This window comes from Capra hircus, chromosome 8, assembly GCF_001704415.2.
Source record: "Capra hircus breed San Clemente chromosome 8, ASM170441v1, whole genome shotgun sequence".
Classification (NCBI taxonomy): domain Eukaryota; kingdom Metazoa; phylum Chordata; class Mammalia; order Artiodactyla; family Bovidae; genus Capra; species Capra hircus.
In genome coordinates this window covers 44,797,522-44,821,990 of record NC_030815.1, presented here as the reverse complement: position 1 = coordinate 44,821,990, position 24,469 = coordinate 44,797,522, and the positions used below count along the sequence as shown (strand labels likewise).

General features: G+C 41.0%; 1 protein-coding gene across 2 annotated transcripts in view; it reads right to left on the bottom strand.

Annotated features, from left to right (window-relative positions):
* PIP5K1B (phosphatidylinositol-4-phosphate 5-kinase type 1 beta) overlaps nt 1–24,469 on the bottom strand; it is a 359,464-nt gene that overhangs the window by 165,839 nt on the left and 169,156 nt on the right. For both annotated transcript variants that reach the window (XM_005683717.3, XM_018052047.1), the window contains exons 4-5: nt 20,184–20,314; nt 5,645–5,762 (exon numbers count right to left, since the gene is read on the bottom strand). In XM_005683717.3, the coding sequence (XP_005683774.1) occupies nt 5,645–5,762; nt 20,184–20,314 (249 nt within the window). The remainder of the gene's footprint in view (nt 1–5,644; nt 5,763–20,183; nt 20,315–24,469) is intronic.

Here is a 24,469-nt window from a genome sequence, read left to right as displayed (position 1 = left end):
AGCCTCTTCAAAATGTTGCCTTTTCAGAGCAAATAAAGAGGAGCTATGGGAACATTTTAATTAGCTGTGATCCCTGTGTGCACCTTGATGCACCTTCCTGGCACCCGCACTGTGTAAGCTGTTGCAGGGTGCTCATTCCCTGCCTTCTATTTCCTGCAGGGCCTCCTTATGTACCCTGGAAAGAAAGCAAAGCACAGTCCAGCTGGGCTCTGCCAAGGCAAATCAACGCTGTAAACTTGCACAGTGAGGTGGAGATCATTTTCGCTGCCACTTCTTCCCCTCAATGGTGTTTAATTATTTACCCTGCTCTCTTTCTTATGGGTGTCAATAAACCTAAATCACCCTGGACTTGGGAATACCCAGGCATCTGGAAAAGAAGGAAATTAACCAAAGGCTTGTTGCCTAAGCAGAAATGGGGCAAAAATGCTCTGGGGCCCCTTCCCCTGGGAGGTCTTTATTTAGGAACAAATAAGGAAGAAGGAGCATTTGCGTTGCTTTGTAGTATACGTGGATGCACGCTCACCACGCAGTCTCACATCCAATTGTGCACGTTTCAACATGAATTTGTAATCAGCACGCACTTGGTGAATTTTAATAGTACTGAGAATGTAATCAGAGTAATTCAGGCTGAAATCCAGATGCAACAGCGTAAGACTAAGCGGAAATACACACATATCACAGGGATCTGATATCAAATCTATCTATAGTGACCAATCCCTACATCTTCGCCTTTCCCCTTCCATTTAGATCAGTATATCTTCACAAATTTGGGTTTAGATAGCCCTAGTTTGATGGATGCCAGGATGTATTTGTGATGTATGCCTTATCCTTTTTTCTCCTTCACGTGGTGTTTCAAGGGACATCTTATTTCATTCTTCTGTTTTTGGGCTTAACCATTCCAAAATATGCTTTGTTAGGTGTATTTGACCTCTTTGTCTCATTTTCCAGAATGGATAACCACAGTTCACAGTTTGGTGGCTAGGGAGTGACCACCTTGAGACCATACCTTTTGGGTTTTTTGTGGGGGCCGTGCTGTGCAGTTTGTGGAATCTCAGTTCCCCAACCAAGGATTGAACCGGAGTCCAGGGAATTCCTACCATCTAATGACAGGTCTGGAGAAGGCAATGGCACCCCACTCCAGTATTCTTGCATGGAAAATCCCATGGATGGAGGAGCCTGGTAGGCTACAGCCCATGGGGTCGCTAAGAGTCAGACACAACTGAGTGACTTCCCTTTCACTTTTCACTTTCATGCATTGGAGAAGGAAATGGCAACCCACTGCAGTGTTTTGCCTGGAGAATCCCAGAGACGGAGGAGCCTGGTGGGCTGCCATCTATGGGGTCACGGAGAGTCAGACACAACTGAGGCGACTTAGCAGAAGCAGCAATAACAGGTCTAAGACTCAATGGTTGGAAGCATGTGAGACTATGGTTCTGGCTTGGGCTGTGCCTCCACCCCTCAGCATGGGTAACCTTGGGCACTTCCCTTCACCAGTGTCAGGTTCCTCATCTACAGTGAAGAGTTGGGCTAAAAAGTCTCTGAGGTTCTATCTGACTCTCTGAAGTATAATGCCTCAGGCAAAAGACCCCTTCTTCATCTATCACACTCCAGATCACTGGGTAGGGTCCTCAGATACAGTGCTTTGGAGGTGAGCCTCCAGGAGCTCCAAGACCAATAAAGGGAGCTGCCTGAGCCTGGGCAGGGGGAGGTCCTGCCACTTGGGGACAAGGTAGCCACGTAGTTAGAGGCCCATGGCCCTTGTTCTGTCTTCTGCAGTTCCCAGAGATGGGTCCGGTTATGGAACTGTGTGTAAAATTAACAAGGAAGGTGGAATGCAGTCAAACAAAAGCACATTAACCTGCCCGGTTTTATCTGCGCCATGCCCCGCCCCCAGGTTTTCATCACAAAAATTTCAAATATACATAAAAGTAGAGAACTGTGCAATTAACATTCATGTGTCTATCTTCCGGTTTCACAGCTATCAGCTCATAGCCTATCTTGTCTCTTTATATCCTCAATCCTTCCCCTGCCTGCTTTCTTCAGATTCTTTAAAGCAAATCACAGACATTAAATCATTTCTCCAATAAATATTTTACTGTCGCTCAGTTGTGTCCGACTCTTTGCGACCCCATGGACTATACAGTCCATGGAATTTCCCAGGCCAGAATACTGGAGTGGGTAGCCCTTCCCTTCTCCAGGGGATCTTTCCAACCCAAGTATTGAACCCAGGTCTCCTGCACTGCAGGCAGATTCTTTACCAGCTGAGCCACCAGGGGAGCCCAAGAATATTGGAGTGGGTAGCCCATCCCTTCTCCAGCGGATCTTCCCAACCCAGGAATTGAGCTGGGGTCTCCTGCATTGCAGGTGGATTCTTTACCTGGTCAGCTACTATTTGTCTCTAAAGGATGGGGATTCCTCTTATAAAAGAGAACCACAATACCCTTATCCCATCCCTTTAAAAAAAATATCTTCCACGTAATCAAACATCTAGTGAGTCTTTACATTTCACTAATTTCCTAGAATTAAAAAAAAAAAAAACTGGTTATTTGAATTATTTGTCCCTGGCTTCCTAAGGGCTAACCTGAAGATAAAACTCTAATACTTTGAAACTCCAGTACTTTGGCCACCTGATGCGAAGACTGACTCATTGGAAAAGACCCTGATGCTGGGAAAGATCGAAGGCAGGAGGAGAAGGGGACGACAGAGGATGAGATGCTTGGATGGCATCACCAACTCAATGGACATGAGTTTGAATAAACTCTGGGAGTTGGTGATGGACAGGGAGGCCTGGCATGCTGCAGACCACAGGGTCGCAAAGAGTTGGACACGAATGAGCAACTGAACTGAACTGATCTTTCTAATATTCTTGATCAAAACCTTCCTTTCCTGCTATACCATTCTAAGTCCTATCTAATGCACTTCCTTTCCTGCGATACCATTCAAAGTCCTATCTAATGCACTTGCATATCTGGTCTCATAGTCCTAACACTGCTCCTCATCCTTACATGCCATTCCAACATCTTTCCCTTTCTCCCCACCTACTCAAATTTAACTGTAATTTTTAGGTCATGGTTAAACCATGCCATACCCATAAGAAGCCTTCCTAATCATCAACCCAAGAGAGAGCGATTTCTCCCTCCTTTGAAATCTTCGAGCATTTATTGTTTCTCTTCCTCTTTTTATTTACTGCCTGGTAGAAGGGGTGGTTTTCCCACACCAATCATCATCCCAATTGGATTCTAAGTTCTTTGAGTGTCATAACTTGTAATTTTTTTGAATCTCTCCATAATTATTAGCAAAGCGTTTTAGTTACAGTTGCTGTTCAAAGTACCCAATAATCAAGTAACAACTTTCTGCCAGGTACATGAAGGAGGACTTCTGCTTTGAGAAGCCATCAGCATAGCCTCCTGCTCCTTTGTAAACATTCTGACCCCATTATGAAGGTAATTTTTGCAGCTTAAAGGCTCATTAGGAAACTGTATAAGCTGTGTGACTTGTTGCTTAGAGAAAGGCCTTCCCAAGGAAAGAAATCCTGTGAGGCAGACTGACTAAAGAATGGGCTTCCTAGCCTGCAGGTTGATGGCCATTGGCCAACTAAACGGAGACCTGTCAGGGTAGACAGCCATCTCATTGCACTGACTGAATCTGTGTTATGAAATGCAAGTCTGGGGCATCACCTTGGTTGGCAGAAGCTCCAGGTAAGTCAGAAAGAGAGAATCCATTAACTTGTAACATATGGCAGAAGATGAGCTATCATCAATCTTGTTTTCAATAACACAGTATCAAGACCTCATTGGGTTCTCCAAACATGTTTCCTGAATAACAGTGACCCTCAGTAACTACCAAATGGCCAGAAACTAAAGGATCTTCCCTAATGTAAATCCTGCTCCACATCCTGCAAATGCCTGTGTTCATGTACTTGTGCGGTTAACAGGGCAGGGTTGACATTGCTGTGGAAGCACCTAATCTCTCCACCAGCGGGGTGTGGAGAGGTAGAGGTGTGGGGAAGCAGAGAGCGGCACAGCCATCTGACAGATGTGAAGTGACAGCTTGTGTGGTTTTGATTTGCATCTCTCTGTTACTAGTGATACTAAGCATCTTTTCACGTACCTGTTGGCCATCTATATGCCTTTTTTGGGGGAAATGTCTATTCACAGCCTCTGCTTATTTTTAAATCAGATTGTTTATTTATTTTTGATGTTGAGTTGTGTGTGAAAGTCACTCAGTTGTGTCTGACTCTTTGCGACTCCATGGACTATACAGCTCAGGGAATTCTCCAGGCCAGAATACTGGAGTGGGTAGCCGTTCCCTTCTCCAGGGATCCTCCCAATCCAGAGATCGAGCCCAGGTCTCCCACACTGCAGGTGGATTCTTTACCAACTGAGCCACCAGGAAAGCCCAAGAATACTGGAGTGGGTAGCCTATCCCTTCTCCAGCAGATCCTCCCAACCCAGGGATTGAACCGGGGTCTCCTTCATTGCAAGCGGATTCTTTACCAGGTGAGCTACCAGGGAAACCCAAATGTGAGTAGTATGAGTGTACATTTAAGGCAGCAGGATGCCCACAGTTCTACACAGTTCTCATGCTCTGTGAAGACTTACTATTACTTCCTTGAGCAACCAGTATACTCTTTCATTCATCAGGAAGAAGTTTTCCTTAGGGCTCAACTGAAGGAGAGGGTCATTCATGGGTTTTATCAGCTCAGAACAGAATCAGCTTTGAATTTAATAATTTGTACAATATTCAAACTATAAAACAGAGTTTAAATATTCTCTGTTATTAAGTAACACATGTTGCTGTACTTCTTCTGCAAAGGATTATTCTCAGATCTGGCTCAAGTCTTACTAAGATCATTCAGAATGGAATGAACAATAAATACTTGATGGTATCCTTCCTAAAGCTTCTTGAAAACCAATTTTCAAGAGCCCCAGGGTGTTAACAGTGATCAAATTATAAGATAAACCATTTTTCTCTTGAAACAGAAAGAAACTTCTTGGCTTCTTGAACAGGAATAAGGTAAAACTCTGAGGTCACATCAGACTTTCTCACAAAAAGCCTGCTGTGTTTGTACTGGCTGTGTGCCAAAAGGCAGACAGGGAGAAAAGACAGACTTAAGGATAAAACATGCCCTCATACCAAATAAAAAAACCTTCAGAAAGAGCCCACACGAAGAGCTGTTTAGGACAAAACTATCCAGCTTCTCTAAAATCATATTCAAATTGTTGGTCAAGGTAAACATGGCCATGGGCCATGGCAGGTTTGAGATGAATGGTACAAATAAGGCAATTAAAATAGGAAGACTTTCAAAGAGAACCCGATCAGCAAAACTCACAGGAGTATTTATAGCTAATCATATCTCTTAGAAGAATTATCTAAAGTAGCAACTGAATTCCACTTATTTAAATATCAATTACCGTAGTAGATTCTATAGCTATAAGGTAAAACTTAGAGTCAAACCACATTTCCTGAAGCTAAATTTATAATCGTTATAAAACTTGATCCTTTTGCTATGCTCCAGAGTTTTGTAAAGTAAGAGACCCAGGCCATTTGTTGCTGTTGCTATGAAACACTTGTTGCTATTGCCATGAGACAAATGTTGACGTCACACATTTCTGGAGAAGGAAGGAAAATGATAAGTTCTTACCAAGTAATCATCAGGCTTGATACCAAAAAGTTCTCTGAAATATCGGAATGCTAGTGGAGCATATGTCTTAAATCTGAAGTCTGGGTAGTGATGTGCTGGAGTCAGATTGCTCCCTTCACTGCAGTTGAAATGTTAAAAAAAACAAAAACAAACAAACAAACAAAAAAAACGAGAGAGAGAAAGAACATCAGCAAAGACAATTTTGACTTCAACTTCTAGCTCTATTAGTCCTGTACCAATACCAATTTCCCCTCTAGTAAAACATCCCTTGATACTGAGTCTCTCTAAGCTAGTGTCACAAAGGCCAATGGCCATCAGGGAAAAACAGCTACTAATGCAGCAAGGGCCACCCTGAGCTCACGTCCCCTGCCAGTCACAATGTGTCTTCAGCCTGAAAATTCTTCATCCCCCTGTGTCTCCTTTCTGGGAAAATCACTCCATTCTCTCCAATGAAACCACTGCTGTAATGCTTTAGGTATAAGATCCAGTGTTTGGAGCAATTTCAAAAACGCATTTTTTTAGCCATGGATTTTGAATATTGCATAAACATTTTAAACTAGGAATAAATAAAATAACTTAGAAAATGTCTCACCAACAGAAAGAATCAACACACTGGAAATAGATGGGTGTTGAATCTAAACTCTTTCTTATATCCATAGTTACAGGGAAAAGACCTTAAATATTTAGGGATTTTAAAACCTGTTTTCTATTCCCATACGTATCATGATTTTTTTCCTCTTCTGGGTTCATCTTTGAAAATTTTTGTACAAAATCTATGACAAGCATAACGTATAAGGAGATCAGCAAATACTCATGCACCTAAACTGTTGCTTAAGAAATAAAATATTATTCATGTAGTTCAATTGCCTTTAGTACTTTTTATGGATCATATACTCCTCCTCCTCCTTAGAGACATCCACTACTCTGAATTTTTATTTTTATGATGTTTACCATCCATTTTATCCTTTGACTACATACAGTAATATATTTCACATGACATTACCTAATTTTTTATTGCAAAAAAATTTTTTTATTTAGAGGTTCAGAATCCTTTTTCAACACATTCTAGGTGTGACCCTGAGGCTGGTCTTTCATGGATATTACACAAATACATTGTGCAAATAAAAAGGCTTTCAGCATACAACAAGTACTTAGAATCCACTACAATTTAAGTTTGCTGAGGTCTGTCAGATTTTTTCTATCAGTACCTGACACATGGTAGACAATAAGTATTTTTTTAATGAAAAAATGAGTTTAAGATAATGCTAACTCAGTAAACTTGATTCTTAGATGAAGCTTAGGTTCTAAAGACAACATAAAAGGAAAAAAAAATTTACATAGTCCAAAATCATCCTTAAAAACTATTTAGGAAATGACCTGTTCAATATATCATGTGGCCAGTTTTCCCCCTGCATGGCTACAGATGACTGTTTCTTTTGGTGACTTCCAAAAGAAGTAGTAGGCTTGTGTTGTTAGGGGCCATCCTATAACAACCAATCTTTTCTGGGAAGGCCAGGGCTGCACTCAGGCAGCAGCAAGGCACATACAGGACTGGAGTGACACAGGAATGGAGGCTGCTTGGGAGAAGAACTCACATATGACCAGATTATCCGCTCACTGAAATGGCTATTGTTGCCCTAAGTATTCATAATGCTTGTATGATACCCAGGTATGGTGTCCAAACATTTCCTCATCCCATATTTTGGGATTTATGAGACATGCACTCAGTTATATGTCTTATGGGACTGCCAATAGGAATGATTTCGGAACTTACATAATTATAACTTGAAAACATGGGCTGTGTAGAAATAAGAGATTAAGAGCAAAGAGGCTCATAGAGACCTCTGACATCTTTTCTCACTGTTGCAAGCAAGTAATAATAATTTGAAGCAGGCTACGTTCAGTGGGCCAAGAGTGTTGCCAATTTTTTATTTTCTCCCACTCTCTTATCTCCTTTCTATCTCATGCATTCAAAATAATTCATTCTATTACAGATCACCTTCAACATTTAAGAGTAAAATAAAACACCCGTTCCACTTACCTGGAATTATTCTTTAAATGATTTATTCCCATGAAGTTGGGGACCCAATATTTTATCAGAGAGGATACAGTATATATCACTATCATTTTACTCAGAGCTTCTTGAGTTGTTCACCTTTCCCTGAATCTACCACTAATTACAACAGCTTTCCTTGGAGTCACATCTCCCTGACTACTGTGCTTCATTCAGAAAAGGTGTGAAAAGGATAGTGTTAGGTTTCCCTGGAGATGAGACAGGCAGACACATGTGTGCACACACACATACAGAGAACATCTCTAGTTAAAGAAAGGGAACCTTTATTTCTTTACATATCCACCCTGACCCCTGACGGCTGCTATAAAAAGCCATTACATCACTAAAAATGAAAAAAATAAATTGAATCTATTAATAGCTAGCTTTGGGCCACATTAAGATATAAAGAAAGGTATGGATCAACTATGATACAGGCTTGCCTGTATGGAGTCATAAATAAATTACATTTGTATAATGGAGACAATGAACAGAGAACAAGGATAATACTTAACAGAGGCATTACAGGAAGTGGTAATTTCTTCACAGCATAATTAACAGATATTAATAATTAACTGCTGAGGTTATACAATCTTGAACTTCTCCACTTGCCTGAATGGAGAGGAATGTTCCCTAATAGTGAATCATAATACATGACCACTTTTCATTTGTTTTTCTCCTAGTAGATTATAGTTCATGAATTCTGCTTTCCTTTGACAAATATTAAGATTTTGCATTCTCTCAAATCACACTGGACCCCCTATGTGGGAGCTGAGATGTTCCTAACTCCCTGTAGTTAGGGAGACTTGCGTTCAAATTCCATCTCTGCCACTGACAAGTTGTGCTGAGACCTAGTACCAAGCCTCTAGAAATGACATGGCAGAGTGGGTGAAAATGTGAAAGAAAGGCCACGCCCCAGCACATGTGGAGCCCTCAGTGAGTTTGGATAATTGAAGTTGCATGGAAACGAGAGATAGCCCAGAGTTGAACATGTCACATGAAGAATGAGGTGGCTAAATGTTTTTTGTTGTTGTTTGTTTGTTTTAAAAATCAGGAAAAAGAAAAAGTGACAAAATGAGAAAATACTGGGTTAGCTAAAAAGTTCACTCGGGTTTTTCCATAGCATTGCGCTGAAAAACGCAAATGAACTTTTTGGCTACCCCAACATGTGCAACTCATTTCACAAAAAGCTAACCTCCCAATATAAAGAGCTCTAAGATATAGCAAAGACCAAAAAGTTATATATTAATATTTTTTTTAAACAGCCAAAGTTAAAATCAGGTGGTTCACAGAAATGGAAGTACAAATGACTTACACATATGAAAAGATGTTCAACCTCATTTGTCATAGAATAAATGCAAATTAACTGTCACCAAGAGATCATTTTCTCTCTCAGATAAGTAAACATTTAAAACTTTGCCATAGCTCAAGGGAGACTAGCACCCTGAGACACTACTAGTGGGAAAGTAAATTGATACTTTTTCTTTGGAGGACATTTTTTACAACTGTCAAAATTACAAATGTATATATATAACTCTTGATTTAGCAAATGCATTACTATATGCTAAACTAGTGTTCGTATAAAATGACATATGTGTACCTGGTTATTCATTGTGGCACTGTTTATAAGGATGAAAGACTGAAGCAACTTAGATGTCTCTCAGAAGGGAACCAGTCAATTAAGGTTCAGTCACACAATGGAATATTATGCAATTATTACAAAAGAATGAGGAAGCTTATGTAACCTCAGTTATGCAGATAATACCACTCTAATGGCCGAAAGTGAAGAGGAACTAAAGTGCCTCTTGATGAGGGTGAAAGAGGAGAGTTAAAAAGCTGGCTTAAAACTCAACATTCAAAAAACTAAGATCGTGGCATCTGGTTCCATCACTTCATGGCAAATAGATGGGGAAAAAATGGAAGCAGTAACAGATTTTATTTTCCTGGGCTCCAAAATCACTGCAGACAGTGACTGCAGCCATGAAATTAAAAGACACTTACTCCTTGAAAGGAAAGCTGTGACAAACCTAGATAGCTTAATTAAAAAGCATAGAAGTCACTTTGTGGACAAAGGTCCATAAAGTCAAAGCTGTGGTTTCTCTAGTAGCCATGCATGGATGTGACAGTTGGACCATAAAGGTGGCTGAGCACCAAAGAATTGATGCTTTCAAAGTGTGGTGTTGGAGAAGACTCTTGAGAGTCCCTCGGACAGCAAGGAGATCAAATCAGTCAATCCTACACTAAAGCAACCCTGAATAGTCATTGGAAGGACTGATGCCAAAGCTGAAGCTCCAGTACTGTGGCCATCTGATGTGAAGAGTAGATTCACTGGAAAAGACTCTGATGCTGAGAAAGACTGAGGACAGGAGGAGGAGGGAACAGAGGATGAGATGGTAAGATAGCATCACAGACTCAATGGACAGGAATTTGAGCAAATTCTGAGAGTGAAGGACAGGTGAGCCTGGCATGCTGCAGTCCATGAGGTCACAAAGAGTTGGACGTGACTTAGAGACCAAAATGCACTGACATGGTAAGATCTGAGACAAATTAAGTGAAAGAAGGTTGATACAAAATACTGTGTACAGCATTTCAACACCTGTATACAAAACCAAAAAACTATATTTTGGGCATGTATCTGCATAGAAAAACCCCTGAAGGATGTACAGATCCCTAGTAACAGGGGTCAGTAGAGTTAGACACTGGGTACAAAAGGGACAGGAATGAAAGGGGCACTATTCACAGTATTTCTTTTAAAAGCATCCTGAGTATTAACCCTTCTATGTATTACCATTTACAACATTAAATTTTTTTTTTTAAGCTGGGGATAAAAGCCATAAGCCCAAAACAAAGTTCTGCACACTGGGTACCACACAGCAGAAAGATTCAGTAACCCTTCTGCTTAGTAAGCTGCTCCAGTGAATAACAAATAGCAACCTGACATGAATGAAGCTCTACTGAAAGAAATGCAAATTACTGGACTGTTGGCCCCAGCTGGAGGTTGTCAGGAGGTACAGGGCACAAGAGCCACACCACACAGCAGGTGCAGCGAGGATCAGCCAGCAGACCTATGGGGGACCTACAGGGTACCTACAGGACCTACGGAGTACCAGTGCGTGCTAATCCACTGATGTCCAGCACAGAGACTCCTCTGCACATGCAGGAAATGCTGAGCCAAGGCAGCAAACACAACTGCAATCAGCATTCGTCCCCTGGCCAGTGGGAGAGCTCCACCAAAGACCCCTGCGGGCTTTCCAGGCCTGAGCCGGTGGCAGCCATCAGGAGCCAGTCAGGCATCTAGACTCAGCAAAACTGAAGTCTGCCGAAGAGAAGACTTCTTCACAATTTAAGACTTAGGTCTCTTCAACCCATTTTAAAAAGACCCCAGTTTCCTATCTCAGCATAAAATTGAGGCTTTGGAAATTTCAGCTACGATGTTTTCAGCAGTGATTCGAGATGTTTGGATCCCATGAGCTAGTAAAATTTCAACAATAAAAATCTGGAGACCAAAATGTCATATATTTTTAGTTGTCTGATTTAGTATGAACAGAATGTTAGTTTCTAATTTAAAAAAATAGATATGAAACGTGCAACAAAGGTTTACTGTATAGCACAGGAAACGATAGTCAATATTTATAATGACCTATAATGGAAAATAATTTCAAAAATAATATATGTGTATATGTATAACTGAATCATCTTGTTGTTCACCTGAAACATTGTAAGTCAACTATACTTCAATAAAATTAATATATTAAGAAAAAAAATCTTTAAAAAATCTTGAGGCCTACATAGGATCTCCAATTTTATTTTGCCAAGTAAGAACCTATTCCAGCCAACATACAGTTCTACCTTATCAAGTTACTAAAGAAAGGGTTTGTTCACCTCACCAAAGGAGGAAGAAACTTCAAATAAAAAATAGTACTTTCTCTATCTTGTTCTTTTCTCCCTTATTTCATCAAGAAGCAGTTAGAGTTTATTATGGATCAGCTCTGGGATTTTGATATTTACTCTTCGGAGGTGGGTTCAGTGTTCAGTTTAACTGAACTTAATTAGTGCTTGTCTTCAGTCCAAAAGTATGTTATTTCTCAATGGCAGTAAATGTTTAGGGTTACAATGCTGAAGCTTGAGGAAGCAGTAGCCAGCATCTGGAATTTCCCATTTAGCAGATAAGGAAGTCAGAGCCTAGGGAGGGAAAGTAATGACCTAAATTAGTCAGGAACAAACAAGAGGAGGAGATTAGATCTACACCAAGGCAGTGGAACAGTCAGCAGCAATTAGGCTGGCCTTAATTTCAACTTGATGTTCCTCGGTTAGCCTTCCTTTTCAGGATCCTGTTGAAGGTTTCAGAGTACAACCTCCCCAAATACCCCAATTATCTCCCCACCCCCATGCTCCCCCCATCCCTAATCATGCTGCAGGATCAGGTGGGCTGAATTTGATTAGCCATTTAGGGGTTCTCATTTGTATGTACCATGAACACTCTACTTTGCATGTGTGGTTTCAGAGCCTGATAACCAAGCACTATTTTGAGTGGCACTGAGTGGAGAGATCTGATGCTCAGCAATGGGGTGAAATTGATTTAGTATCTCTAGGACTCTTAACAGGTCCAGTTTCGGAGCTGAGGCCCAGAGCTTTGATGTTTTAGAGGCAACATCTTATGTATGTAGAGACAACATTTTATATATGGTGAGCTTCCTTGATTTCAAATTGTAATTGTTAGTTAGTGGCCTCCTGGCAAAACGAGTGGGTCAGCAACTCCTGGGTGACAGATTTATTATAAGGGATTAGCTCATGTGGTTATGGAGGCTGAGAAGTCCAACGATCTGCCACATGTGAGCTGGGGGCCCAGGAAAGCTGGTAGTGTAATTCCAATCCAAACCCAAAGGTCTGAGAGTCAGGGAAGCCAATGGTATAAGTCCCAGTCTAAGCCTGAAGGCCCAAGAATCAGCAACACTGATGTTCCAGGGCAGTGATAATGTCCAGGGCCTGTGGGGCTCCTGGATATAAGCCCTTTCTGTGTCTTCCATTTCTTTGATTATAAGAAACAGCCTTCGCTCAGTCTCCCTGACCTTCCCTGAGTTCCAATGGGCAGATTCAAGTAGTTAACTAGGGAACGGAGGGGATGTGAGGCCAGGGAGAAACAGTCAAGAGCAGCCTTGGGGCAAAGTCCTGTTTTCCCATCAGTGGATACACACAAAAATATCTTTGAGCTATTCTGCAGATACTGAAGCCCCCTCCAGGTGGAAGGAGTTAATGATTAATGGTGGTATGCTGCCCACAAGCACGAAGACCCCAGACCAGTTAGACCTGAAGGCAGACTCCCACTTACTTCACCACCAACCCGTCAGAAGAATGTCCACGGACTGATCACACCCTCTTTGAACAACTACTATAAAACTTCTCACTATCCTCCCCAAGTGGGGACACATGGTTTAAGGGCATTCGCCCACTGTGTCCCCCTTTGCCTGGCAAAGCAATAAAGCCATCCTTTTCTACTTCACCCAAAACTCTGTCTCCAAGTTGTGATTCACCACCAGTATACCAAGAAGCTGAGCTTTCAGCATCAGCACGAGATGTCCCATCTCAAGTAGGGAGTGAATCAGCCCTTTTGCCACCTTTTTGTCTATTCAGGGTGATGCCCACCCAAACTGTGAGGTGATCTTGTTTTACTCAGTCTACTGACTCAAATGCTAATTTCTTCTAGAAATACCCTCACAGACACACCCAGAAAAAATGTCTTATCAGCTATCTGGGCATCTCTTAGCCAGTCAAGTTGACACATCAACTTAACCATCACACCTCCCATGAGGCAGGATAAGTGACTTTATCCTTATATACAGACGGTGATACTGAGACAAAGAAAACTTAAGTGTAATACAATTGGACCAGCGACACCACAGTCCAGTAACAAACTAGTGGTGGTACCCAGTCTTCAAAGTGAACCTGTGTACTGCAGGGTATGCAGAAGCAGCATTAGGCATTACTAATTGCCTCTGCCAACTCAGGCAAGGTGGAGATTGCTTAGTTTTCACACACAACTATTTAACCTAGGTAATAGAAACTGGTTCTCTCTCTCACCAAATCAGACAGTGACAGTATTTTTCCATTCTCCTGAAGGAAAATCAAAACCAACATAATGAAACAAAAGACACACTTCCTGAAGGTGCCAGCCTCCTTCTGCTGAACACATCTATGATGGGTACCCCTGAGATGCCTTCTGAAACACAAGGCTGCACCATCTTTTGAGGCGAACAAGCTAACAGCCAGTCTTTAAAAGTGAGTAGCTGAAGACAGCTCAAATTCCAAAACCAAAGAACATATTCCAGGGTGTCATTTACTGGGAAAGTGTGATATCGTTGTTCACCACCTAAATGCTAAACTTCTAAAATAGTTATTAGCCCACTGAAAAATTATGCTTACAAGACAATTTCAAATAAGTTAAAATATTATATAATATTCAGTACGTGCAACAAATTTTTCACTTTTGAATTAAAGGAAGAGGTATATAATCCTTGTTGATAGGAAATTATCTTTCCCACATCCCCACTACACAAATATTGAACAAATATTTGAAAAGTTTTGACTTGAAGGGACCTTGTATTATTGGCTTTACCAGCAACAGTCACACCTCTCATTTAATCCTGAGAAGACTATTCCGGTAGTTTTGTATTCTATCCACATCTATATAAAATCTTGTATGGAAAAAAACAGGTATAGATCAAGGGTTGGCAAACCTTTTAGAGTCTTTGTTACAACTACTCAACTCTACTGTTGTAGTGGAAAAGGAACCCTAAGCAATATGTAAGTGAATAGACGTGGCTGTTACGATTAAACTTTATTTAAAAAGAAAAAAAGAAGCATGGGGCCGGCTTTTTCTCATGAGCTGTAGTGTGCTGACCCATGGTACACATGGATTCTTGGATGAGTTTATGTCAGTGAAACTTGAAATGCAGGTGGTTAGCTAGTCTGTCAAAACCCTAAACGTACCACTGATATTCGGCAATGCTTATATACATCTTTGACATATATGTTTGGTTGTCATTTAGAATAATAGCATAGCTCAGCTGGTAAAGAATCTGCCTGCAATGCAGGAGACCCCAGTTCGATTCCTGGGCCAGGAAGATCCCCTGGAGAAGGGATAGGCTACCCACTCCAGTACTCTTGGGCTTCCCTGGTAGCTCAGCTGGTAAAGAATCTGCCTGCAATGCGGGAGACCTGGGTTCAATCTCTGGGTTGGGAAGATCCTCTGGATAAGGGAAAGGCTACCCACTCCAGTATTCTGGCCTGGAAAATTCCATGGACTGTATAGTCCACAGGGTCACAAAGAGTTGGACACGACTGAGTGACTTTCACTTGGTGATTCAAATAAATCCCGAAGAAGAAAATCCATTAAACCTAAGGGCAGTCTGCAATGATATTCACATCAAGCTAAACTCCAGTGAGCAGATGAAAATACAGGCGGTTTCTGTTTTTTTTTTTTTTTAACAAATTCTTCAATTAGATAATTATTCTTGAATATGGAATATTTACTGCCAGCTTTCAAACCATATTTTCCATTCCAGAGAAGGCAGTGATGGTGTCTCCTACAGAGGAACAGAGGGATGGATTTAAGCTGGCTGTCAAGGGGCCAGATAGATATAGTTTCATAATTCTAGAAGTTTTGTTCTTTTTTTAATTCAAAAAGAAATACCATTCCTGTGTTTCATCACCATAGTATAGGGAGAAATAAAACCGTGGACCCAGCCACTGCTGAGTTCAAATCCTGGCTTTACCATTTACTGGTTTATCACTTTGGGTTAAGACATCTAATACCTCAGGGCCTTAGTTACTTCATATATAAAATAGTTTTTTCTTAATGGTAAAGATGAAAAGTAATAACAATTATATTGTAGAACATACAAATATTATTAATAAGACTATGCTTAGTTTATAGTTGGTACTTAAACTCTGCCTCCTGTTGCTGCCTCTGGTTCATGTTTACATGGTAGAAACATGATAAAACATTCTCTATCTTCCTAATCCTCTTTACACATGAAAAATCTACAGCCTTGAGTTCTGGGTGGTACAGAATTTGGGGTCAAAAGATTAAGATATGGTCATGGTTCTCTTACTCATCTATTTTGTCATTTTGGAAGATCATGGAACCAGACAGTTAAAAAGAATTTTATATCATCCTTAAAATCTTACACAGGTCTAGGGCTCTTTTCCATCTACAAAATGAAATAATCTGTGGTGCAAATACATAATATCTAAAAATAACTTCAAGCCACTTTAAAATAAAGAAATAAAAAATAACACAGTGCACTTCGTTGCTAAGGGAAACAGATTCTGCAGTCTCAGAGCAGTAGTAAATTAGAACATCTCAAGGCACCCTAAGCAATTAGTTCTATGACCCAGATAAATGCATTGGATTTTAGAGGCACCAGGGACTTCAGAATGTTTCAACTGCTTGCAACAAGGGCCTCTCACCCCTAGGCAGGTAGAGAAATATGCATGGGTAGGGAGGGAGCATATTTTGGCTCCTTTACCAAGTTGTAACTGACATACAATAAAATGTACAGTTTGTTAGTTCTCACGTATGTGTATACCTATGAAACCACCACCAGAATCAAGAAACTGAATTTATCCATCACTTTGTGGGAAGGGTTTTGATCATTATAGCAATGAGATATTACTGGCATGGCCTGGGGATGACAAATGTTCAGTCTTGCACAAAGAATTAGCTCATCTAGAAAAAGTCAAAAGCACATTTGTTGAGAAATACTGGGACCAATCCCTTTGCTAAACCAAAGAAGAAACTGAGCCCAGATGAGGAAACTGAGGCAAGACCCCCCATGCGAGTTTCTTGTTTTCATGTAAGTGAATCTGGAGCATATATGTTCTTTTAAAATTATTATTATTGGAGTAATAATTATCTTTCCAATTATTACTGGAATATAGTTGCTCCAGAAAAACATCTACTTCTGACTATGCTAAAGGCTTTGACTGTGTGGATCACAAAAAACTGTGGAAAATTCTTCAAGAGATAGGAATACCAGACCACCTGACCTGCCTCCTGAGAAGCCTGTATGCAGCTCAAGAAGCAACAGTTAGAACTGGACATGGAACAATGGACTGGTTCAAAATTGGGAAAGGAGTACATCAAGGCTGTATATTGTCACCCTGTTTATTTAACTTATATGCAGAGTACATCATATGAAATGCCAGGCTGGATGAAGCACAAATAGGAATCAAGATTGCTGGGAGAAATATCAATAATCGCAGATACACAGATGACATCACCCTTATGACAGAAACGAACTAAAGAGCCCCTTAATGAGGGTGAAAGAGGAGAGTAATAAAGCTGGCTTAAAACTCAATGCCCCAAAAATAAAGATTATGGCATCCAGTCCCATCACTTTGTGGCAAATAGATGGGGAAACAATGGAAACAGTGACAGACTTTATTTTCTTGGGCTCCAAAATCACTGCAGATGGTGACTGCAGCCATGAAATTAAAAGACGCTTGCTCCTTGGAAGAAAAGCTATGACAAACCTAGGCAGAATATTAAAAAGCAGAGACGTTACTTGGCTGACAAAGGTCCATACTGTCAAAGCTACGGTTGTTCCAGTAGTCAGGTATGAATGTGCAAGTTGGACCATAAAGAGGACTGAGTGCCGAAGAATTGATGCTTTTGAACTGTGGTGTTGGAGAAGACTCTTGAGTCTCATGGACTGCAAGGAGATTAAACCAGTCAATACGAAAGGAAATCAGTCCTGAATATTCATTGGAGGGACTGATGCTGAAGCTGAAGCTCCAATATTTAGGCCACCTGATGTGAAGAGCTGACTCATTGGAAAAGACCCTGATGCTGGGAAAGACTGAAGGCAGGAGGAGAAGGGGACGACAGAGGACAAGATGGTTGGATGGCATCAGAGACTCAATGGACATGAGTTTAAGCAAGCTCCGGGAGATGGTGAAGGACAGGGAAGCCTGGCGTGCTGCAGTCCATGGGGTTGTGGAGTCGGACACGACTAACTGACTGAACAACAATAGTTGCTTTACACTGATGTGTCAGTTGTGGCTATAGAGTAAAGTGAATTAGATATATACATAATCCTTCTTTTTTGGATTTCTGTCCTGTTTAGTTCACCACAGAGCACCAAATAGAGTTCCTTGTACTGTGTGTTCTTTAAACAAGCAATACAGTATTTGCTTAAATTTTAGTCTGAATCAAATGTTTCATGTCATATTGACATTTAAAAGCTATATAAACTCTGAATGATATATTTGAATGTGACAGTGGACTCTTCTCAATAGGATCAGTTAGCTGGGTGCTCCCTTCTCCAGAGACATGTGTGTCATTCAGTGGCTGCTGCTGCTTTCTTGGGATACAGAGTTAAGGTCAAAGACGCAAAATCCAGGTAGGTACAACTTTGGTTCTCTATTCCTGAAGAAAAAAATCTCATTTTGTCTTAATCATAAAAATGCAGTATGCTTATGATAAACTGTCCATGAACAAAAGGAATCAAAACACTCAGAAGGGCCTGAAAACAGTGTTAGTTGCTCAGCTGTGTCCAACTCTTTGCAACCCCATGGCCTGTAGCCTCTGTCCATGGAATTCTCCAGGCAAGACTACTGGAGTGGGTAGCCATTTCCTTCTCCAGGAGATCTTCCTGACCCAGGAATCGAACCTGGATTGTCCGCATTGCAGGCAGATTCTTGACAGTCTAAGCCACCAGAGAAGCCCCCTAAAAGTGCCTATGAAGATGAACCTAATGCAGGGCAAGAATAGAGACGCAGATGTAGAGAACGGACACGTGGACACGGGGAGAAGGGAAGCGGGGACGGATTGGGAAACCGGGATTGACATGTATACACCAGCCCGTGTGAAACAGCTAGCTAGCAGGAACCCACTGCAGAGCACAGGACGCTCAGCTCAGCGCTCTGTGATGACCCAGAAGGGTGGCGGCGGGTGCGTGGGAGGGGATGTATTTATACAGATAGCTGATATACTTTACTGTACAGTAGAAAGTAACAAAACATTGGTAAAGCAATTATACTCCAATTTAAAAAATAATGCTGAGATGATAAATTTTAAAAGAATGAGGCTGTCTAGGTTTCTAGCTGACTTTCTTATTATTTATGTGCTCTGTTGTGACTACATGGACACACTCATCTAAAGGTTTTATTTCTAGGAAGTTGATGCTTGGACAAAGAAATAAATTTAAGTACCATTTCCCTGAAGATTTTTAAAGACAATGAAAACATGGAGAGGAAAAGTGTCACCCAACCATTCTCACTCAAGCCTAGCAATAATTGATAATAAAATTGGCTTATTTTAGAGAGAAACATTTATTTTAAAATAAATGACAAGTCAATCCTTATAGCCACAAAGACAGTATAATTGCTTCCAAACCCCTAAGTTGAGTATCTATTTTCTTTCTTTGAAAAGTCCCGTCAGTGGTAGTGACATTTCCAGTTTAATAGTGAGGAGTACTCTTCTTATATTAACTGAGCATTAGACTTTTAAATTATTTGTTTTATTTTGGTATAACATGCATAATATAAATTTGCCATCTTACACATTTTTAAACATATACTCATGTGGCATTATGTCCATTCACACTGTTGCGCAACCATCACTATCATCCATCTCAGATTTGTTTAATTGATTTATCCCCCCAGTATGGGGCTTCCCAGGTGGCACTAGTGGTAAAGAAAAAAAAAACAAAACTCAACTGCCAACACAGGAGACATTAAGAGATGAGAGTTTGATCCCTTGGTTGGGAAGATCCCTTGGAGGAGGGCATAGCAACCTACTCCAGTATTCTTGCCTGGGAAATTCTATGCACAGAGGAGCCTGGTGGGCTATAGTCTGTAAATTCACAAAGAATCAGACACGACTGAAGTGACTTGGCATGTTAGCATGCACATGATAAAGTTAGAGGTGACATGTATGGGTAACTTGGGTGTCTTTTCAAATATGCTGTCAAAATAGGGGAACTCCCTTAAGTTTTCTGGAGGAGAGTTAAAAGAGGAAACACGTGAGAATATTCAGATAGCAGAACCAACTACGGGTTCCCCAACTCATTTCTTAAATTAGGGCTACAGCAAAAACTTGGCACCATCTGCTGTGTCTCAGGTGCCCTCTTTTTCTAAAGCTCTGCAGACATCACTCTGTGATTACTGTACTCCTTCCCACTGAATTTCAAAGTCTTTCTCCATACGGTCTTTCAGGCATTATTACAACTAATTAATTACAGTTGACCCATAGGATGAACTCTATTTACCATCTGCTATAAAAATGCAAGCCATGTTAAAAAAAATGCAAGCCATTTAATGCAACCAAAAGTAATAATTACTTGGATTACTTTTGGGCACACCAAAGGTCCAACATGAGCATCAGCACATAATGTACACATGCACCAGCAGAAAAGTCTTCAGTATGGGGATGTCACAAGGAAGGTTCCTCAGCATGGAAATCATCACAATAAACAATGTTCTTACCTGGGCAGGAACACACTTTCCACCACATAAAAATCTTGCATGAGAACATCTCGGTCTGGCTTGGAGGTGAGATTACCCACTGTGTATCCTATTCCCAGCTGAATAGCACCCTTGATGGCAGATGATGCAGTCTGCAGGGAAAACAAGGATTTCAGCGTTAGCCTCGATAGTCAGGACCTTGTTCAATATCACAAGTACCAAAAACAGGAGAGTGAGGTTAGATTTCTTCTCTTGTTCCTAAGCAACAAGGAAGCTAGGTTTAGAAAGATGACAGGATGCTTCTTTTGATGGAGAATCCTTTCCAAACATCAAGGACCCTTCCTTCCATGAAATTATTTTGGTGGTTATCTTTCCTATAAATGTTCCTAAGGTCAAATTACCGTCCAAAATCTCCATCTTTCTTTTATTAAGAACTGAGAAACTTTCAATATATAGCATTGTAATTTCTACCAAAGGATAATCGGCACAGTCACATTTTTTAAAAATCAGAAGTTCTATAACATACCTATGGATCAGGAAGAGTATTTTGGCTTCAGAAGAAATGAGAGAGTAAAAAATAATTTCAGCCTTTGGAACACATAAAATTTAATTTGAAAATTGCTTACAAGGGTCCATAATCAAAATTTCCTTCACTGATCTATAATAAAACACAGTTTTGGAACCTCAATATTTCAAATTTACTGCTTTTCTAATATTATTCCACAGTTAAACTGACATAATGTTAACTTGGAGGAATGACATATATATTTGTGTGTGTGTACACGTGTGCATGTATATCTAAACAAGTTTTAACCTATGATGTAACATAATAGGAGAAATAGAATAACTTAATTTAGGAAAATCAGAATACATTCTTCTTAATGGTGCAAGTGTGGCATGTTTTTTTACTCCTTGCAATGTTTAATATAGTACCCACTGGGACAGAAGAGCCTGGCAGGTTACAGCCTATTGGTTGCATAGAGTCCGACACAACAGAGCGATTATCACTCTCACTCAGACAGTGGGAACTACATAAATACTTAAATCACTGGTTCTCAGCCAGGGGCATCTGACATTGGAGACATATTTTAGTTGTTATAGAAGGCAATGGCAACCCACTCCAGTGCTCTTGCCTGGAGGATCCCATGGACGGGGAAGCCTGGTGGGCTGCAGTCCATGGGGTCGCTGGGAGTCGGGCACGACTGAGCGACTTCACTTTCAATTTTCACTTTCGTGCATTGGAGAAGGAAATGGCAACCCATTCCAGTATTCTTGCCTGGAGAATCCCAGGGACAGAGGAGCCTAGTGGGCTGCCATCTATAGGGTCACACAGAGTCGGACACGACTGAAGCGACTTAGCAGCAGCAACCAGTGGTGGTAGAGCTACTGGCATCTAGTGGGTAGAGGTCAGGAATGCTGTTACAACATCCTACAGTGCACAGGACAGCTTCTCATAACAACAAATTATCAAGCCCCAAACATTAGTGCTGAAGCTGAGAAACCATGCCTTAAAATGAATGTAATAAAGATCACTTGCTTAATAAAAAAATATTCTTTTTGAGATAACATTTTCACTTAGTAAGTCCAAGACCCATCTCCATCTTCCCAGATGCTGCTTTTTCAGAAAGTTTTCTTAATGCTTTTAACATCAAAAAATATCTCTCTTCTTGAAAAATGTATCCTCTTGATTTCTATGCTAGAACACAGTCCTGTGTCCATGTCTACCTTTTCTGATGGTCTCTCATTTCTTCACTAAATTCTCATATTTTGTTTGCTATAATTGCTGTGTCCCTAAAAGTTGAATCCTTGATTCTCAAATTTCCTTAGTTATGCAGATGATCAATCCATTCCTAATGGTTTCAAATCCTGGCTCCATGCATATGACTCTCAGAACCTACTTGGACACTTTTATCATCACAAACACAGTACACGTGGCACCAAACCATTATCTTACAACCAACCCCTCTACCTCCAAGCCTGGTGTTCCTCTCCCTAAGCTCTGTAATCCTGTCACTGAAGAGTGAGCCCCAAGCAAACCACACCTTGCACAGGGCTGGGTCCCCAGGAAATATTTGCTGACTGGGCCTGAAATGGTCACGATCATTCATACGGCTCAGTCACTCCCACCATACAATCAGTAACCCTCACTATCCCATGGAGTCATCATTCAATCGCCTGCTTATTTCACTGCAAGTATTACATCAGCCTTAGTGTGACGACAGCTATAATATCTATCCCCTTCTGTGCAGTTAAGAGAAACATCCTGGGGCTTTTCTTCTTTACATATGCCTTTTTACTCACGATCCCAGAGCAGCAAGATGGCAAAAGACTGACAGTCAAGCCCAAATAGTGCAACTAGTGCTTCAAAAACAAAAAGCTGCTATTTTAATCTTCCCACTGCGAGCTCAGCAATGCCACCAGTTGGCATCAGTGACCTTTTGTACCGATAGCTCTGACTTCTGAAGGCGGAAATGAATTTTTCTCATTTAAACCTCACATAAAAATTCAAAAGGTTTCTCTTCTCCTATCCATCACACAGGGCAAAATGGGACAGGACGTGACATCAGCATTTTCCAGAAGACACCTACAGTCTGAAACTTTCTATTCCAGATCTATCAACAGACGCACACACTCTCAAACTATTTTTCCTTCCCTTTACCACACACCTAACTCTGCTTCCAGAAATATCTGTATTTCTGCTTAATTCAGTCATTTAGTGTGCTTCTTGGACTGGAACACATGTGAAACATGGAATGCCCAATTCCTTGTTAACCACCCTTCTGTCTTATCCCAGAGAAGGCAATGGCACCCCACTCCAATACTCTTGCCTGGAAAATCCCATGGACAGAGGAGCCTGGTAGGCTGTGGTCCATGGGGTCGCTAAGAGTCGGACACGACTGAGCATCTTCACGTTCACTTTTCACTTCCATGCGTTGGAGAAGGAAATGGCACCCCACTCCAGTGTTCTTGCCTGGAGAATCCCAGGGACTGGGGAGCCTGGTGGGCTGCCATCTATGGGGTCGCACAGAGTTGGACATGACTGAAGCGACTCAGCAGCAGCAGTCTTATCCCATCCCCAGCAACAGAAGGTGGTCAAAGTTGCAGCAGTCTATATCTGGTATTTGCAAACTTTAGAAAGTCTGAGAGTCACTGGGTCATTTGTTGAAACAGACCAAAAGCACAGCTATGGAGACCGCAAGAAGGTCAGCGCTTGCCAGGCGGTTGAGGAGGGAGGCAGAGCAGGGAGGGTTTTCAGGGCAGGGAAAACACCCTGCACAAGTCCTCTCTGATGGTGTGTCATGCATGCTCCTTCGTGTCTCTGTGCAACCCCATGGACTGTAGCCCGCCAGGCTCCACCGTCCCTGAGATTCTCCAGGCAAGAACACTGGAGTGAGTCGCCATTTCCTTCTCCAGGGGCTCTTCCTGACCCAGAAGAGCTCTTCTCAAATCCACATCCCTTGAGTCTCCTGCATTGTCAGGCAGATTCTTTACCACTGAGCCACCTGGGAAGTCCACTTTTATGATAAATACACAATTATGAATTTGTCTAAACCCATAGAAGGTACTCCATCAAGAGTGAGCCGGAATATAAACTGTGGACTTTGGGTGATTATGATATGTCCATGTAGGTTCATCAGTTGTAACAGTGAACCACTCTGGTGGGGGATGTTGACAATGGGCAGGCTGTGCATGTGTGGGTACAGGGGGTGACGGGAAATTTCTGTATCTTCCTCTCAATTTGTTTGTTAACCTACAACTGCTCTAAAGAACAAATCTTAAAAAAATGTCAGCAAGCACTGAAAAACAAGAACCAAAGTGACTTATGGATTGCATCTCCAGAGTTTCTGACTCGGAAAGTCTGCAGTGAGGCTCAAAAATATGCTCTTGCTCTAAGGAGCATCAAGAAACTTTTTTTTCCTATGGTATAAGATTGAATTTTGAGTTCCTGAAGGAATAAGATTTTGGAAAGGAGCTCATTGACATCTGTTTAAATAAAAAAAACCAGAATTATAATAATACTATTACTTTCTTTTCATACTCCTTGACATTCAAGTGCTCTGAAGACAGAAATAAGAGAAGTCTTAATAAAAGTGAACTTTTTAATCAACTATTTGTGCCAGGGACTTGACATATGGATAACAATAATAATAATCACAATCAATCATAATTATGGCATATACTTAAAGAGCGTTGACTGAAAACACTCTATGAGGCAATCACTATTCTAAGTGCTTTCGGTTATATTAACTCTTCTATCCTCACAATAACCCTGTGAGGTAGGTACTATTATTATCTTCATTTTACTG